The sequence below is a fragment of the Typopeltis vanoorti genome, chromosome 16, assembly GCF_054136105.1.
Source record: "Typopeltis vanoorti isolate ZY-2024b chromosome 16, IOZ_Tvanoo_1.0, whole genome shotgun sequence".
Lineage (NCBI taxonomy): Eukaryota > Metazoa > Arthropoda > Arachnida > Uropygi > Thelyphonidae > Typopeltis > Typopeltis vanoorti.
This window is the reverse complement of record NC_143564.1, coordinates 28320072-28339738: the sequence shown is the minus strand read 5'-3', so window position 1 is coordinate 28339738 and position 19667 is coordinate 28320072. Positions and strand designations below refer to the sequence as shown.

General features: G+C 36.3%; 1 protein-coding gene across 4 annotated transcripts in view; it reads right to left on the bottom strand.

Annotated features, from left to right (window-relative positions):
* The window catches only part of nmo (serine/threonine-protein kinase nemo), a 362063-nt gene that overhangs the window by 163263 nt on the left and 179133 nt on the right, over positions 1–19667 (bottom strand). For all 4 annotated transcript variants that reach the window (XR_016549577.1, XM_090406022.1, XM_090406024.1 and 1 more), the window contains exon 5: positions 18545–18630. Coding sequence is in view for 3 of the 4 variants with exons in the window: in XM_090406022.1 (XP_090262148.1) it covers positions 18545–18630 (86 nt within the window). In the remaining variant the exon portion in view is untranslated. The remainder of the gene's footprint in view (positions 1–18544; positions 18631–19667) is intronic.

The window sequence follows — 19667 nt, the reverse complement described above, 5'->3', positions numbered from 1 at the left end:
AGATGTATGTTGTTATACATTATGAGGGAAGGTCACTATCCAGACCGGTTTCGACCTTTTTTGAGGTCTCATCAGTGAGTAGGTAGACCCAGATGTAAATACTGAGAGACAATTGACATTTATGTCTTTAGGGGTGAAGCAAGATGCTTTTCATATTCTCTGCTATCTGTTGTGGTTACAATGAGGGTAGAATTTATGAGCAGTTTGCTCACCCTGGACGGGCATGGAGATTATGCATCGCTGCAGGAAGTTAGAATGACATTTGGTCTTTTATATTTGAACATATCTGTAGCTTCATATGCTACAGCTTGCTGCACTAGATCATTGGGGTGCATGGACGTCTTTAGGAAGAACTTAGTTGCTAAAGATTGTAGGAAGGAGAAAATATAAGGAATATTTGCATCTATATAAAGTTGATTGTTTCTAACATACCATGGGGCGTTCAGAATCATTCTCAAGCACTTGGTCTGTACTCAATGTATCTTGATAATGTTAGTATTAGAGGTGTGGCTCGAGGCTGGAGAGGCATAGGTAATGATAGGAAGAATTGTCATCTGGTATAGCTGCAATTTGATTCTGTTACTTAGCTTGCTATTTCTATTTATTAGCGGATAGATCTGAGCAATGGCTTTGCACACATAGACTTGATGTGGTGTTGAAAGTTAGCTTTTTGTCGAGCATTACACCCAGGTATTTTGTTTCTGTCTGCCAGGGAATTTTAGAATTGAATAGTAATACGTCTCCTGCAGGTGATATTGGCCTTTTCGAGAAAAGAATGGCTGAGCTTTTTTGGGGGTTGACTTCCAATCTCCATTTGGAGAACCAACCCTCCAACTTTAGAAGGTTTTCTTGAAGCTTTCTGGTAATGAAATGTGGTCAGAGAGATCTGGTTAGTATTGCTGTATCGTCCACAAACAGGGCCAGGATAGAAGACATTGGATTGTGCAGGATGTCCGACATGTATATAGAAAACAACAATGGAGCCAGTAGGGATCCCTGAGGCACTTCGGCCAAGATATGGCACTGAGATGAGGTAGAACCATTGATTATTGATCTATTCTGAAGATATAATTCGATTAGATGAACCATTTTTAGTGAGATAACGGCTGAGATAAGTTTGTGTAGCAGTCCGAAATGCCATATTTTGTCAAATGCTTTGGATAAGTCTAGAAAAACAGCTCCTGTGCACTGGTGCCAGTTAAAGCTGGTGGTGACATATTCCATAGATTTGTAAGGTAGTACTATGGTGTTGCCGAAAGCCGAACTGCTCTTTAGGAATGATGTCTAATTCATTTACAGAGGCTTGAAGTCGAGAGAGGACCACCTTCTCCATAACCTTACCCAGATTAGAGATGAGATTGATTGGACGATAATTGTGGGGGAAGTGTGGGTCCTTACCTGGTTTATGAATTGGGATTACATTAGCCTGTTTCCAGATGGAAGAAAAATAGTGAAACCTTAAGATAGCATTAATGATTATAGTCAAGTGCACTACAGCTTTACGGGGCAGTAGTTTGATCACCCTATTTGAGATCCCATCTGGTCCAGGAGCTTTATTGTTCTTTAGTTTTTTAACAATATCATATATTTCAACAGGTGATGTGGGGCTCACATCAGTGAGTATGGGCATGGCAAACCCGAGATACCCAAGCTAGACCTGATCTTACTTCATACAATATACACTTGGTATATCATATCTGGAGACTGGTCTTCTACTCTTCTTTCCCTCTACTCTCTCTTACTTCTTACTCCCCCCCCCCCCTAAGTGCTATTATAGAAACTCGAGGGCGAGGGGTGACTCTTTCCTCTCAAACTGTAGTTTCCACTAACTACTAAAAAAAGCAGCCTGAATTCAGGTCAAGGAGGGGTGGTTGACACTTGACGAAAACTTAACCATTGAAACCAAATGAACTCTAACCAACCTAAATATACATGCCGGCTCGACCGCCGCCCAGTCAAACAAGGGTCGTGCCCACTATTAGGGAACCAAGATAGTGAAGGCAAAAAATATGCTATTGGAATAAAACATCACCTAATAGACAGGAAAAACATAACAAGCATAGGAACATGGAATGTAAGAACTCTTCACCAGGAAGGAGCATTGGAAATACTACTGCATGAGTTAGACAATTACCAATGGGAAGCGATTGGACTTTGCGAAATGAGTTGGACTGGAAAAGGAGAACTCCACCATGGACAGTACAAAATCTTAACTTCAGGCAGGGAGGACAACAAACACCAAGAAGGAGTAGCACTTATATTAAAACCAAAGGCTCAAAACTCTCTACTGTCCTACAATCCTATCTCACCTAGGATAATTAAAGCAAGATTCAAAACATCAATCGGATCACTAACTATTATTCGAGTATACTCACCAACTTCGACATCATCAGAAGAAGACATTGAGGAGTTCTAAATAGATTTGCAAAAAGCAGTACAGCAGACATCAAGTCAAGATCTAATTGTAATGGGGGACTTAAACGCAAAAGTAGGCAAAGACTGGGATACCTGGCGAAGAGTAATCAGAAAGTTCGGGTATGGAGAAAGCAATGAATGTGGCAAAAGACTGCTAAACTTCTGCTCAAATAATAGACTAACAATAACCAACACTCTCTTTAAACATCCAAAACCCCAAAGAAAATGGACATGGATATCACCAGACAGACAAACCAAGAATATGTTAGACTATATTATTGTAAACCAAAGATGGAAATGAAGTATCCTAAATTGAAGATCCTTCTCTGCAGATTGTGGATCAGACCATAAGCTAGTATTAGCAAACCTAAGAATAAAGTTAAAATCTGGAAGTACTTTTAGAGTCAAAAGGAGACTGAATGTAAAAACACTACAAGACAATGTTATTCTAAGAAAATATCAACTAGAACTTGATAAAAACTAAAGGAACTACCAAAAAACAGAATATAAACATCGAAGAACATTGGTGCAAATTAAAGGAAATAATATTAAATTCGGCAGAAAAAACAATAGGTTACACAGAAAGAGAAAGTAAAAAGGATTGGATCTCAAATGAAGTAAAAAGGTTAAGCAATCAAAGGAAAAGCATGAAACTAAAACAGAACTATAACAGAAATGAATATAATAGATTAACCAGAGAAATTAGAAAACTAGTTAAAAGAGACAAAAATAACTGGTTAGAAGAAAAATGCAAAATGGCAAAAAAGCTATCAAAAGAAAATAACCTTCATGAATAATATAAACAAATAGACCAAATTAGTAAGACACAGACAACAAAAATTATAATGATTAAAAACAAAGAGGTACAACAAATTGAAAGTAAAACAAAAAGAATGGCCAGATGGGAAGAATACTTCAAAGATTTATATAATAAAAACAGCTCCCAGGATATTACGATTCCAGCCACTGAAATGGAAGAGGAAACAAATATCTTTACCAAAGAAATAATAGCACACAGCATAGAAAAACTCAAAACTAGGAAAGCACCTGGCATTGTTCAAATACATGCAGAATTCTTAAAAGCAGGAACAACATTTGGAACCATTAAAAACATTATTTGAAAGGATCTACAAAAACGAAGCAGTGCCTACTGATTGGACCAAATCAGTCATAACTCCTATATACAAAAAAGGAGATAAAACAGAATGCAATAATTACAGAGGCATTAGCCTCCTCAGTATTCCAAGTAAGGTTTATACGAAAGTACTCCTAAAACAAATTAAGCCATATATAGAACTGGCACTAGGAGAAGAACAAGCAGGTTTCAGACCAGGGTGAAGCACAATTGATCAACTGTTCAGACAGCTAATAGAAAAGACACTGGAGTACAACCAAAGTTGCTACAGAAATTTCATAGACGTTCGTCAGACATTTGATTCAGTCCGTAGAAGAGAACTATGGAAAACTATGGAAGAATTTGGAATTCCCAACAAAACCATAAGAATAATAAAGAATCTGTATGACATATCTGAAAGTGCAGTACGAATGGAGGACACCTTAACCAACTGGTTTCACACAGAGAGCGGAGTAAGACAGGGATGCAATCTGTCACCAGACCTGTTCAATCTTACACTGGAAGAAGCAACCAATAAGGCCTTAAACAATGAAGACTCCGGAATCAAAATATATGGGAGAAAAATGTGACAAATTTAAAATTTGCAGACGACATTGCATTGCTTGCAAGCACAGAAGAAAATCTACAGCGAATTTCTGATAAATAAAGGAGGAGTGTATAAAATCTGGATTAAACATAAATATAGACAAAACAAAAATTATGCAAATAGGAAAAAGAAGCACCAATCTGAAAATTGAAATCGATGGTAAGAATCTAGAGCAAGTAGAAAACTTCACCTACTTGGAGGAGTTATTGAGTACACTGGTGAAATTATAAAAGATATAAACAGACAAATCAGTCAAGCATCCCAAACGTTTGGACGACTTAATAAAATATGGAAGGCAAGAGACATCAAACAAGTAACAAAAGTAAGAATCTATGAAACAATGGTCCTCCCAATACTCCTCTATGGAAGTGAATGCTGGAATCTCAAAAAAGCTGAAGAGAAAAAATTATTAGTTACTGAAATAGGTTAGCTAAGAAGATTACTTGGAGTATCTCTGCTGGATCGACTAAGAAATGAAGACAAGGAAACGACTAAAACAAGAAATAGCAATAATAGACAAAATCCAAGAAAGAAGACTGCGATGGTTTGGCCATGTGACCAGAATGGGAACAGATAGACTACCATCTAAAGCCATGAATACAACGATGGAAAGTAAAAGATCCAAAGGACGGCCCAGAATTAGATGGATAGACAAAATAAGGACCTGAAACCAAATCACAACAAGCGACACCAAGGACAGAATTGTTCGGACTCTCCTGGGACAGACGGCAGTGGAAAGAGTTCATTCGGCCTCATCATCATCCACATAGATGATGGAAGAGAGAAGAAGATGTGGGTGCAATATGGTCAGCACTGGTATCTGGAAGTTTTAATATGTGTCTGACCTGTCTGTGGATTTTATATAAAGTGATTGAAATCCAAGTTGTCATATGAAGGTTTGCACTGCTCCTCTAGATTCTTTACTATGGCTTCTGCCTTGTCTACATCTGTGTGAACTAGGCCCTGGTTAAAGATTATGGGGGGGGGGGATCTGTTTTTATTTCTGATGTTTCTCAGTAATCCCCAATAGGTGAGATAGAGGCTGCTAACTTCCCAAACTTGGTTTCTGTGAGTTTTAAGTGCATCTCTCACTGCCCCATTCAATCTATTAAGAACTGTTTTCTCCTGAGGTGCGCAAGTGTTAAGAAATCTCTTCCTAGTTCTTCTCTATGATCAGGTCCATAATATCCTCGGGCAAACGACCAGGCTTGGGGACAGATTTATAGAAGGTGGCAACCGTTATAGCAGACTTAATTTGTTGGGTGAGGTTTGTAACTGCAGATTCTACTTCTTCTTTAGTACATATGCGAGGAACTGGTCCAATATAATCTTTGAGTGCTGTTGACAGTCTTTCCCATGATATATAGGAATGAGAAGGAGGAGACAGGTATTCTTGTTTTCCCAGCTGTAGTAGAATTGGGTTGTGATCAGATGACAACTCATTTATTGATTTTAGGCTGTACTGAAGATTAATACCCCGCAGGAGAGCTATATCCAGGATGTCCACAGTGCCAAATGTACTAAGATGAGTTGGTTCGGTGGGGCCTGCCACAACATCGTTTGATCCTATGTAGTTGGAAAGGATGCAACCGTTCTTGTTGGTGGATCTGCAATTCCATGCAGGGTGCTTGGAGTTTCACGTAGATCTCTGGCTATAATGGTGGGTTCTCTGACGCATAAGATGGCATTTAGGTCAGAGTGTAGTAGAGTTTTTAGGGGGGTGGGTTGTAAGCAGAGTAGATTTTCAGTCTGCTAGCCGAGCTGGTGAATACTTCCATGCCTGTGATCTCAAGATTAGTGGTTGGAGGGCTGTTTACAGAATTGTGCTTGATGTAATTTTTTAATGAAGTTGGAAGTGCCGCTGCCTCTGTAGACCAATCTATTGTTTCTGTATAAGCAGTAGCCTCTTATTTTAGGGTTATCTGAAGGTCTTAGGTGTGATTCACTAATTAATATAACATCTGGTTGATACCTGTATGCGAAATCATGGAGCTTCAGAATTTTGTGTTTGAGGCTATTTGCATTCCATGCAATGATCTGAAGGCAGGCTGGAATAAGTTTGTTTCTATTCATTTATGAGTGCCGTGAGGATGACCTAGGTTTCAGGTAGAAATTGTTCAGTGGAGATTGCTGAAGGGTTTGACAGGCTGAAATCTTGTAGCATGTTCGCTAGAGAGGCTGTAATAACAGCTGTCAGATATGTAGGTACTATTGGCTGATTCTGTTCTGGTATTGATTTATTTGAATGTGCCGCATCGTCATAACTTCTTGTTTGCCTTTGGCTCCCCTTATCTTTGAAGGGCTCCGATTGGGGCCGCTGAGTCTCCGGTTGTGGTGCACAGGCCTCTGGCGTTCTTGTACTATAGGAGGAGGGCTGTTTATCTGTCTCCATCCGTCTATTCTTTGTGTGCTGAATGCATCCCTTGTAGTTCACGGAATGAGGGCCATTGCAGTTGGCACATTTGGCTGAGGTGGTTTTTGGTTTTGTGCAGACGTTGGTTGGTTGGGTGGCTAGCCCTGCATTTTAGACATTTAAATTCAGCTCTACACAGTTTCTGGGCGTGGCCAAACTTTTGGCATCTGTGGCATTGCCCAGAAGATGCCCTTTTCTGAAGTGGTTCTGGAGTAACAATGAGCCCACAGACTGTTTTTAAGTTGTAGATATTTTTGTAGATGTTATGAATCTCTACCAGGACCAACGGCATGGGAGTCTTGTCGGATCTATACATTCTGCTGACCTTGACTGGAGGCAGATCCTGAAAATTAAGCAGCTATTTCTGCTGTGTCAATGTCTTCACTGACGCCACAGAGGACTACTTTTAATTTTTTTTCAGAGCTGAGCATGAAGGTATGATACTGGATGACAGAGGCATCCATTTCTTTAGACAACCTTCTATAGTCTGTCACTGTTGTTGGTTGTATCTTTATGCCTTCATCCATATTTTTGGCATTTGTAAAGCCAATGTGCAGAGTGGACATTGCAGATCTTAGAGCTGCCCATCTGTGCTTTTCTCTTAGGATGATTGGAGGCACCTTTTCTTTAGGAGAAACACTGGCGTCCAAATCTTGACCATCTTGTTCCATTTCATTCTCTTTGTGTAGTTCTTCTGTTGTTCTTTGCTTTTTGCATGCATGCATCTGTACAAAGTCTGAAGGAGTGGAAGTCACCAATTCTAACTGATCTTCTATTTTCTCAGCGACAGTGTCTGTGAAACTTGCAGGGGGAAATGTATCATAAAGTTTCACTTTTCCCGGCCAATTATTGTTGAGTAGTTCGCCTAGTCTAATGAATTCTCGATATACTTCTTCAAATATCGCCTCGTTCAGCTGCTTTTCCATATCTGTCAAGGTGAAGGAAAAAAACCGCTTACCGTGCAGTTGTAGCCTGGCCGACACTTCTGCAAAACTTGGAATCTTTTGAGGAAGAGCACTCATATAAAATGGCAATATCTTCAGAACACATTACAACTTAAAATACCATGCCCAGACAATCCTGCTGTAATCACTTTAAATACTGAGGTTACAGTAGTGCAGAGCTTATTTCTTTACTGTACGAGTCACAAAAAGGTGCACTACTAAATTACTGAGATAAAGAGCCAATAGGCTTCACTTCGGAGAGGTAAATTTATTCAAATTAAGTGCATATTGAATCCAACATTATTTCTTAGCCGAATAAGAAACTCAAATATAGAAAATCTAAGAGTTTCATGCTGAATATAGAAAACTATAAAAGTTCGGCAAGTCCAAGCATAAGCATAATTTACATTATGGGAAAATACTAAGGACAGTGATCGAAGCTTACTCCACCTATACTATGAGTTGCCCCAGCATGTACCACTTGTTGGCTTACGCCTGGACTCGCCGAACTTTTATAGTTTTCTATATTCGGCATGAAACTCTTAGATTTTCTATCTTTGAGTTTCTTATTCTGAGAAATGTTGGATTCAATATCCACTTAATTTGAATCAAGAATTTATATCCAATAATATTTATAACATTTCAATAACATCCAATGTTTAACTGCTGTAGATAGAATGTGGTGAAAATATATGAAACACCCCCTATACAGTATAGATTATACAAAATTGACTCATTTTGATTCCCAATTGATCCTCCACCCTGCTTACTCCAAAACTGAATTTTATTAAACTGAATTAAACTCAAAACTAAACCTCCTTTCTTCGTATATAGTGAAATTATAACATGAAACATATTTGTAAATTTAAGCTAAACAACTCATGAAAATGAAGATAGTGACTGAAATAGTAAGCTTGCAAAGAAATACAGTGGCACCTTGGATTGCGAGTAACTTAGCAAAAATTTTTAATAAATTTTATCTCGTGATCAGAAGCCGCTCGCGATTGTGGGTAATCGTCTCGCACGCGCGGTCTCAGTCGACATACCTCATTCGTATAGTCAACATTTGTGCTAGAGTTGTGACCACGTGTGTGTGTGTAAAGCATTTTTTTATTTTGTGTCCAAATGTAGTGACTGTTCTTTATTAACTATACTACGACAATGGCCCCAATGAAGAAAAGGGTTGAAAGAAGTGGCATCCATAGTGTTGTTTGGCACGGAGAGGCTGCGAGTTCGGATGCAAAGGCAGCTGTGGCGTTCGTTGCCGAGTTTCAGAAGCTCATGGTTTCCGAGTGTTACCCGTCGCAGCAAGTTTTTAATTGCGATGAGACAGATAGCAGTGATTCCGTTAGTGACAATGAAAGTCGTCCTACCCAATACAATTAATTGTATTTACTGTAATATGTAATTGTAATGTAATTAATAAATTCGATTAGTTTATGTATTTTGTATTAATCATTTTTATATGAATATTTTTGAGTTTTGGAACGAATCATCTGAGTTTCTATTATTTCTTATGGGGAAATTCACTTTGATATATGAGTGCTTTGGATTACGAGCATGTTTCCGGAACGAATTATGCTCACAAACCAAGGTACCACTGTAGTCTGGTTTTAAAAGCAACTTGCTTCAACTCTCAAAAATAGTATTCTATTTTTTCAAAATGGTAAAATGAAGTAATAGATTTCAAATTTACTCTCTGAAAATATTCAAACCAGTAGAAAAAAAACAGAGTTTACTTATAATTCAGTTCCTGGAGCAGACAGAGTGGAGGATGCAATTGGAAATCTTCAAAATGAGCAAAAATTTTGAATCAATGTACAGTAAACCCTTGCCGAGCGCAGATTTGCAAATGAATTTGCACATACGCGTTATCTTAATTGTTTCCATTTAATTTATCCAACGCTAGAATTTCATGCCGGCAACCCTGCTTGGTGCTGCCCACTAGCTGAGTGACCCAGGCCAAGTTGTGATCGTTTCACTCAGATTAGCAGAGCTGTAATCACGTATTTATCAGTGTTTATCCTCTTCGCCTTTTACATTTGTATTTCTTTTAATTTCAAAAATTCAATATGACATCTAAGAGGAAGAATGAAGATGATAAAGCAGCAAAAAGAGGCAAAGTTTTGACATTATATCAGAAAATTAAAATTTTAGATAAGTTGAAAAATGGTACACGTGTTTCATCGCTTTCAAGAGAACTAGCTATAAACGAATCAAGCATAAGAATAATACGGGAGAATGAAGAAAAGATTCGGTCTAGTGTCAAAGCTTCAGGCGATACTTCGACAAAGGTTGCTCAAGTTTCAAGAAGAATTCCGCAATTGGAAAAGATGGAAAAAATATTAATAGCTTGGATTGACAATCAAGTAAACGAAAAAGGCTCAGTTGTGGATGGTGTTACTATTCGAAACAAAGTTTTAGATTTGTTTTCTTTCGTTTTAAATAAAGATGGCCAATCGTCAGAGAAAATTGACTTTCAAGCAAGCAAAGGTTGGCTTGAAAACTTTAAGCGTCGTTTTAATTTGCACAATGTAAAGCTTCAGGGAGAAGCTGGCTCTGCAGATAAAGCAGCAGCAGAGAAATTCAAACCCCAATTTTTGAAATTCATTGAAGAGAGGGGTTACATTTTGCAACAAGTTTTCAATGTGGATGAGACGGGCCTATTTTATAAGAGAATGGGACAACGAACCTACATCACAAAGACACAAAAGGTTGCCCCAGATTTTAAAGCTTATAAGGATAGACTCACCTTGCTTTTTTGTGGAAATGCATCAGGCGACTTTAAGTGCAAGCCTCTGCTCATTTATCGATCTAAAACGCCTCATGCATTGCAGGGAAAAAATTTTGAGCAATTGCCCATTGTGTGGAAGTGGAATAGAAAAGCCCTCTTTAATAACTGGTTTGAAAATTCATTCCTTAAAGAAATCAAACATTACTTAGAACAGCAAAACCTGTGCTTTAAAGTTCTCCTAATTCTCGATAATGTTCCAGGACACGATGCTGAAACCCTCACAACATTGCATCCAAATGTAGAGGTTTTATTCCTCCCACCTAACACCACTTCCTTAATCCAACCAATGGATCATAAAAACATTCAAAGCCTATTATGTCAGGCATGTTTACACCTCTGCAAATAAAGCACTAGATCGGTACACAATAAATAACGGAAAAAACTCACGTAGAAAGATTATTTATTAGTATAATTTTCGCCTGTGTGTCACAGGCATCCTCAGTACATTAAGCTCAAAATTAAACACTAACTGACAATTCCAAAAGGCGCCACCTAAGTAGCTGGTGTAAGATAACTAAAAAGGTCAATAACTTTCCTAAAAAAAAAAAAAAAAAAAAAAAAAAAAAAAAAAAAAAAAATTAATATAATAAAAAGTTAGGAAAGATTTGCTGATTTGTAAAGTACTATCTCCCATAAAGGGGACAGACGTAAGCCGTCGGATCTGTTTAAGTTAGGAGAATGAAGTAGAGTTTCACATGTTTCTTTATAAAGGCGTTCCATGAGAAACTGACTTTTGTGAAGAACTCTTGTCTTTCTCCAATGAACTCTGTGTCTAGTGAAGATGCCATGTTCAGAAAGTCCAGACTTTTCAGGTTTAAAGTATTCAATATAAGATTGGTGTCCTTCTAGCCGAATAGAGGCAGATCTTCCCGTTTGTCCGAAATAAGATAATCCACAAGAGCACGGAATCTGGTAGACACCTGGATGATTAAGATGTGGAAGCTTGTCCTTAGGAGAAGTGAGAAAGGTGGAGATTTTTCTAAACGGTCGAAAGGCAACAAAAATATTCAGTGGTTTTAAAACTTTTGCTATACGTTCACTGATGCCTTGTACATAAGGCGATCTTATGTACGATCTTCTACAGACGATCTTTTACAGAAAGAACTACAATACATAACTTCTTCCTTTCTATCTAATGGTTATAAGAATTGCTTCATTGAAAGAACTTTGAGTAGTTTTAATATGTCTTCCTCTTCAAACACAGAGGAAATAACGCGCATTACTATCCCTTATGTACAAGGCATCAGTGAACGTATAGCAAAAGTTTTAAAATCACTGAATATTTTTGTTGCCATTCGACCGTTTAGAAAAATCTCCACCTTTCTCACTTCTCCTAAGGACAAGCTTCCACATCTTAATCATCCAGGTGTCTACCAGATTCCGTGCTCTTGTGGATTATCTTATTTCGGACAAACGGGAAGATCTGCCTCTATTCGGCTAGAAGAACACCAATCTTATATTGAATACTTTAAACCTGAAAAGTCTGGACTTTCTGAACATGCCATCTTCACTAGACACAGAGTTCATTGGAGAAAGACAAGAGTTCTTCACAAAAGTCAGTTTCTCATGGAACGCCTTTATAAAGAAAAGTGAAACTCTTTTTTTTTTTTTTTTTTTTAGGATATTGACCTTTTTAGTTATCTTACACCAGCTACTTAAGTGGCTTTTTGGAATTGTCAGTTAGTGTTTAATTTTGAGCTTAATGTACTGGGGATGCCTGTGACACACAGGCGAAAATTATACTAATAAATAATCTTTCTACGTGAGTTTTTTCCGTTATTTATTGTGTACCGATATGTCTACTCACGGTTTACCTTTTTTAAAACTTAAAGCACTAGATGAAGGAAAGCACGACACGTTAATGGAATATTGGAAGCGATTCAACATAAGCCAATGCATAGAAATGATTAAACTTGCATGGGAACAAGTGAATTCATCAACATTGAATGCTTGCTGGCATCAGCTCTGGCCAGAAGTTGTCAACAATTTTAAAGGATTTCCATCGATTGAAAATGAAGCCAAAGAAATCGTACAAATTGCAAAAGCAATTGGCGGCAAAGGATTTTCAGATATGGAAGAAGGAGAAGTCAAAGAATTAATCGAGAATGACGAATGAAGAATTGGATGATCTTCTTGTAACACCAGCCAACAGTGAGAGCAGCAATAGTAAAGAAGGAGATAAAGCGCCTTTAACCTACAAGAAGTTAAATGAATTGTTAAAAATGGCACAGGAACTGTCTGATTTTGCAATGGAGAGTGACCCAAATGAAGAAAGAAGAGGACACTTTATGAAAGGCATTGAAAAACTCTGCGCTCTTTACCGCGAAACTTTTAAAGAGTTGCGGCAGTCACTGTCCCAAGCAAAAATCGCTAGCTTTTTAAAAAAATAATTGTATCAATTAAGCAGTAATAAAAATCCTTTCAATTAACATTTGTTTCATTTTTCTCTTCTAATTACAACAATATTTAGGTTAGTTTAAATTATACATACATACTTTCTTAATTTGAACTATACCTAAAACATTTTTTTCCATAGAAAGTTAACTTTGCGGAACGTGATTTTGCCGTGCGCACAATGTATTAATGACGTAACCCCCGCATTCGGCAAGGGTTTACTGTATACTGCATACAATATGATTCATATATTTTCGTTAATTAAATTACAGACACCAAGTATAAATTAAAGATACCATGAAATTAAATACTTGGTTTAATCCTTTATCCAAATGTAAGCAAACAAAGTTTGTGCCTGAAGTATTTTCAAGATTGGACAACTCATATATAGAAGCTAATGACTTCACATCACTTGTCTTAGTATCCCATAATGCAAAGCATATATCCTTGCACATATATATAATGCTAAGCATTATGGGAAGGGTCATTACCCAGACTGGTTTCAACCTTTATTCAGGTCTCATCAGTGGGAGCCAGACCCAAAGGTCATATCAAGGTTGAAGCAATGCAGAAGTCACATTTTTATATACAAATAGTTTTATAGTTATATACAAATATACAAAATGTGTCACACCTTATTATTAAAATACTCTGGATTAGGTATAGTTGTTGGAAATTTTTCCACTTGGTTATACTATAAATTAATGATACCAATAAATTAAATACTTGGTTTAATCCTTTATCCAAGTGTAAGCAAACAAAGTTCGTGCGTGAAGTATTTTCAGGACTGGGGCAACTCATAAGTAAGCTAAGAATTCACATCACTTGCCTTAGTATCCCATAATGCAAAACACATATCCTCGTATATGAAAATATGTAGTGGAGTAATGCACTACATATTTTCATATACTCATATATGAAAATATTATTCTGCATTACTTCAACCTTAATATCACCTCTGAGTCTGGCACCCACTGATGAGACCTCAATAAAAGTCTAAACCGGTCTGGGTAGTGACCCTTCTCATAATGCATAGCATTATACATGTCTGCAAGGATATGTGCTTTGCAATATGGGATACTGTCCACACAGTTAGCTGAGTGGGTATGCGCTTCACAACCATATGCCTGGGAAAGAAGTGTCCTAGGCTTGATTCCTGTTGCTAAAGTGAGGAGCTTAGGATCTTTCTCAGACATAGCAAGTTAGCCAGTCTTGGGGGGTATGGACTGCAGGTTTTTCCTCCTCAAGCAGGCAAACTGGCCTTCTGAACATAACGCTTCTACAGATATAAGGATACACCAACCATCATCCTCGTATAATGGTTGCAGTTAGAAGGAATAGAAACCCTCAACACCATAAAGGTAAAAGAGGGAACGATTAAAAAAGAAAGAAATTATGGGATACTAAGGCAAGTGATGTGAAGTCATTAGCTTCTATATACAAGTTGCTCCTGCCCTGAAAATACTTCAGGTGTGAACTTTGTTTGTTTACACTTGCATAAACTTCCACTTGTTGGCCTGGTTGGCCGAGCGGTTAGCATATCCGGTCTCCAGCCAAACGTCTGCGGGTTCAAATCCCGCTGCGGGCAGGGATGTTTGTGATTGGCTGTGGAAATACTAGTGGTGATGGCGGGCGGTAGATGCCGTTGGTGTAGTTGGTGGATGAAGTGGTGGAGACAGAGAGAACAGAGTAGGTTTCCTCCCTCGATGAGTCTTTGGACTCCCTGGAGGTGTCACATAATAATAATTAAAAATAATAAAGAATTAAACCAAGTATATAATTTCTTGATATCTTTCATTTATAGTATAACCAAAAAAATGTATATACTTCTCAAAATAGAATGGATTTTATTAATTTCCTTGAGGATCTCCATATATATATATATATATATATATATATATATATAGATGAACTACAAAATGAAATTAATTACCTCTCATATGTCTTTAGACAAAATACATATGCTGATAGAACCATTAAAAAATTCCTTCTAGATCCTCCTAGCCACTGCACTGAAGAAATAACCAATATTAAGGGTAATATCTCTATCCCATACATCAGTTCAGTTTCCCAAATTAGCTAGAGTTCTTAAGAAATACAACATCAGGACTTTATTTACTACACTTCCAAAATCCGCTCTCTAGTAAGCCATCCGAAGCCTCATCATCATAATCTGAAATATCTTGGCGTGCACAAGATATGGTGTGACTGTAATATCCCTTATTTTGGTCAAACAGATAAATCTATCGAATTACGTATAGAGGAGCATAAGAGAGACATCTCTTACAAAAGAACATGTGCTAGTTCCTTGTCTAGTTATGTTCTTTTCACGAACAATCCTGATGATGAATACCAGGGTCATTCAGTCTGCTGCGATAGATCCAAAAACATCTTTCGTTGCCATGATGAGTTTGAAAGAAAAATTGTGGAGTCCAGAGAAATCATCCTTAATCATGAACATTTAAATAACAATTTGAACTACAACCACCCAGATAGCCATTCTGCTGTTGTTCAGTACTGGCGTTCACGAGAGACTGCAAGCATGCACTCACCAAACAATGCCACGATTGAAAGAACGACTTAAATGTAACTACAATGTTTTTTCATGTTAATTATGTACTGCAATTTTTTCCTGTTTCTCAGTTTTTTTAAACTTGACTGTTTTTATTGCAGTTTCCTATTTTTAAAAGACACCCGAAGAAGGCTGTCAAAAGCCAAAACTAGTAGTGTGTTATACCATTAAAACCTTACAATTATTCTCAGGTTTCAGTCATTAAATTCTCTTTATACAAATGTATCAAAACAACCGCGTCAATGTTCCTCAACACACATATGTATATATATAAGCTTTCAAACCAGTAGGGAAATAAGACAGTTTATATATGTAACTATGTATGTGTTGTGTCATCCATCTTGCTAATTGATCCATTTATGTTGGTTAGTTGGATCTATTCTTATTTCTTTAAATTCTGTTTTTATTTTGTTAGATGCTGATTGATACTGATCTAAATATAAGGAAATTTATATTATACTGCACCACCCTATATTCAGATTAGTCTACATAATACAGAGGAATCAATCATCAACTAACTTTTGCAATCTCACTTTATACAGGCCGAGGTTAATATTATCATTTAAGGCTTCCGCAAGGCCCGATAAATTTTTATGAGCGATGCAGATGAAGAAAAATCAGGCAAACAACAAAATGAATTCAATAAAATGAACACTTAATACAGGGTTATAGAACATGTACATTTAAGCATAATTTTCTAAGCAAGATAATCTAATTGAACAATATTCAAAATATCTCTGAGACACTAGTAGCCTCTCGGTTTGGTTTAAAGATTGAAGTTAAATTTTCAGATCTTATTCTCCAATGCTTAAATACTATTATTACAACTTGTCTCTATTCAATGAGATAATTCAATTCTTTTATACATCAACTTAGTTCAAATACTCATAACAAACATAAAACATTGGGCATTAAACATTCAACTGTCAATTCTATATTCTTCCGAATAATTGAAAAAGGTTCACACAGTTCAATGTTACAGAATTTTACAGTAATTATTCTTAAGGTAAAATTTTCTAATTCTCTCTTAGTCAACAAACACTTAATTTAATTATGAGGCAGTTATCATTTCAAGGGGGAAACACTTTAAAGCTCCTTACTTTGGCTATTTTTAGCAGAACGCCACAGTTAATGTTAAGATATATCAGGCAGAGCTAACTCATTTCTTCACACTGAAATACAAAAAGGAATGCTCTTACTGGGTTACACCTTTTACATACTGGATTTACTATAGGTACGCTTAAACCTGTAGGTTTTAGGCACGCTTAAAACTATTACTTTGAAGTAACACTATTCAAAAGAAATCTTCACTATAATAACTGAAATATTAAACATAGAGTTTCACAAGTCTTGATGCACTCGTTTTAGGTAATCTACTTATTCCTTATTTTCTTCTATGCATTAAATTCAGCTTTGCACTATTCTTCCTCAAAACAATTGGAATTTGCCGTAATTTTAGAATTCCATAGAAATATTCCGAATTGCCTATTAATTTCCTGGTCCTTTTTTTAATTGATTTACAGCATTTCCAAATCCCCTTACTGCCACCCGTTACTTCACTCCTTGCTGTCCTGAACGCTTCTCTTCTTTTTACTCTCATTTTCCAATTAAATACGTTCATTCTTAAATACGTTCATTAAATACGAACTGGTCAGAACCAAAATCCGGTTCTGACCAGTTCAGCTAACATCTACTGGCTTCACTCCATATCACAGCCGTTGACGTTCTAAACACGCACTGACTAAAAACAAGCTCTGCTTCTCCTTCAGCAGCCAATCAAATTCAATCAAAAGAATTACATAAAATCACTCTTACATACAGAAACAAAATAAAAGGATATTTTACAATTCATATAATATACATTTAAATATGATAAATATTAATTCCTATAATATATTAGCACAGCTTCTTATAATATTAACACAGGAATAAATAAAATAAAATGAATGACATGTTTATATAGAGTCTTTGCATTATTATTACATATTCTAAGATTAAATAATTAATTAATAACAAACAAAACTCAAAGCATTTATATGAATATATTACAAGCAAGAGACTAACAACAAATAATATTTAGAAGTCTTGCTTAGGACATGGTGGATTATGTTAAATGTGAATGAAGTATTAAAACATACAAAATATCTTCATTCACAATTTAACAGTATGTATATATAGAGGCCTCAAACATTTGAATAAAATTCCATTTTTGTTTTCAAATAAATATTTTATGCAAAATCTTTTCCGTAATTATGTAAAATACACATGTACAGAGTGAAACGAATATTTCTGAACAAATATAAAAGGAGTGTAACACACATCCACATAAAATATACAAGAAGAATAATATGTAGAAGTTTCAACAGTATCACAGTTAATCTAATAAAAACTGAAGTTATTTTTTATAAACAGACTCCACTTCATACGAAACTGAAGGTTAAAATTCAAAAACTGTAAAAGTAGGACATTTACTGTTTTTTTTCAAAGGTGGGAGGATGGAGGACTAAAGAACATGTCTTCCTGAAGTAGAATGTTTGATAACCTTATGCTACAAAGTAAATTATGCTGGCAAGCTGGGATAAGGAAATGAATTGCCATTGTATAATGCATTGATCAGACTTCATTTGAATTTCTGTGCACAGATTTGGTCACCTGGATATTTGGAAGATAAGGAAAAATTAGAGAAAATTCAGAGGAATGTGACTAATCTATCTTGACAATGTGGAATGCTGGATACAAGGAGGACAAAGAATGTGCTCTACAGATAAGAGAAGAGAAGGATTAATATGATTTGAGAGATATATAAGTTGGTAAGAGGAGTCTATTAAAACAAATATAGATGAACTGCATAAGGTAATTGTAGATAAGAAGTTAGTAATGATATAAATTTTTCATGTAGTGCTGTCATATCCTGTGCACCCCTTGAGGGTACACAGGAATTTGATGATGCATAAGGTAGATAAGGAAAAATTAGAGAAAATTTATTAAAGAATAAATAGGTGGTCAGAAAATAAGAGGTAAGGAGGTGAAAAGTAGTTTTTTGAAACTTGATTGGTGAAATGAGGGAAATACACTGTATCTGTGGGGTGATAAGTGCACGAATACTAAACTTGCTCAAGGCAAGGAATGATATGTACACTGTGATCTGTAGAGGATTTAGCCTTCTATAATGAATCGCATGACTCTATGGAGACCTGGAAACAGTACTAATGCACAAACAATATTAAGAATACAAAAATTAATGTAACAAGCTAAGTTTTAAGTAGCATTTTTAGTTGAACGACTACTTACCTTTAGCACACAATTGCTATTTACTAATAGGTTACCAGGCTTGATGTCACGGTGAAGAATGTGAGCTGAATGTAAATACTTGAGTCCTACATTAAAACAAATTCTTATTACTTTCAAGAGTACAACTCATCTCAATTGTTATTTTTTCAGTCTTTTGAAAACATATAATCATTATATCAAGAATCAAGATGTGTAATATAAAATTGAAATATAAAAATGTAGCATGCATGCACACTCTCTCTCTCTCGAAAACTGCTTTTTCATTAGAGAACAACAACCATGAAGCAAAATGCATTATCCTTTGTGCTGGCCAGGTTAGTAAGTAGCATCTCTGCACTCCAACTAACAGGCTGTATGTGGATTCGTAAAAGTCTATTGGTAACAGCTGATGCCTGTTATCAAGTGTAAGATTTACAGCCTGCTTACTGTACATCTGAAAAGTTTGAAAAGGTTCCATGTTTGTTATCTGAAACAGGCTTCTGAGATTATCTAACTTTTAGCTTACCAACAGTGCTATATGCTATAGATTGTTACCTTTTCGTAGGGATTGACATAATATATAGTACGAGGCAATTCCTAACATACAGAATTCTGTATGTGTCATACAAGCACACGCACACACAGAGAGAGAGAGAATTCAGGAGGCCTCTTTTCCAGTACATGAAATTGTGACCAAACACCTCTATTAAAGTAACTGGCTACACATGTTTAAGCTTATGCTCTCCTAATAGAACAAACAAATGCTTCCTCTGAAATTCTCTATAACTGACATAACAATATAAAAACACATTTTCCAGTAATTAAAATTGTGATCTAAAGAAACAAACACGAAGGTATTCCATCTGTTCACTGGACATCCACAGATGCTGTATGGTCACTCTGATGCTTGGTGATGTGCCTCACCATGTAGTCCTGTTGTATGCTTTTCTGGAGGCTTCAACTCTGAAGATCCATCATTCTGCACAAACTTTCACGCTAGGAAATGTTCAGCGCTTACATCTATATTATAAGCTGTTTGTTTGATATTACAGAACATAAGTATGATGATGTCAATGATAAATTTTAAGGAATGATATGTACACTATGATCTGTTGAGGATATAATTCTTCACCTGGATTTTCCA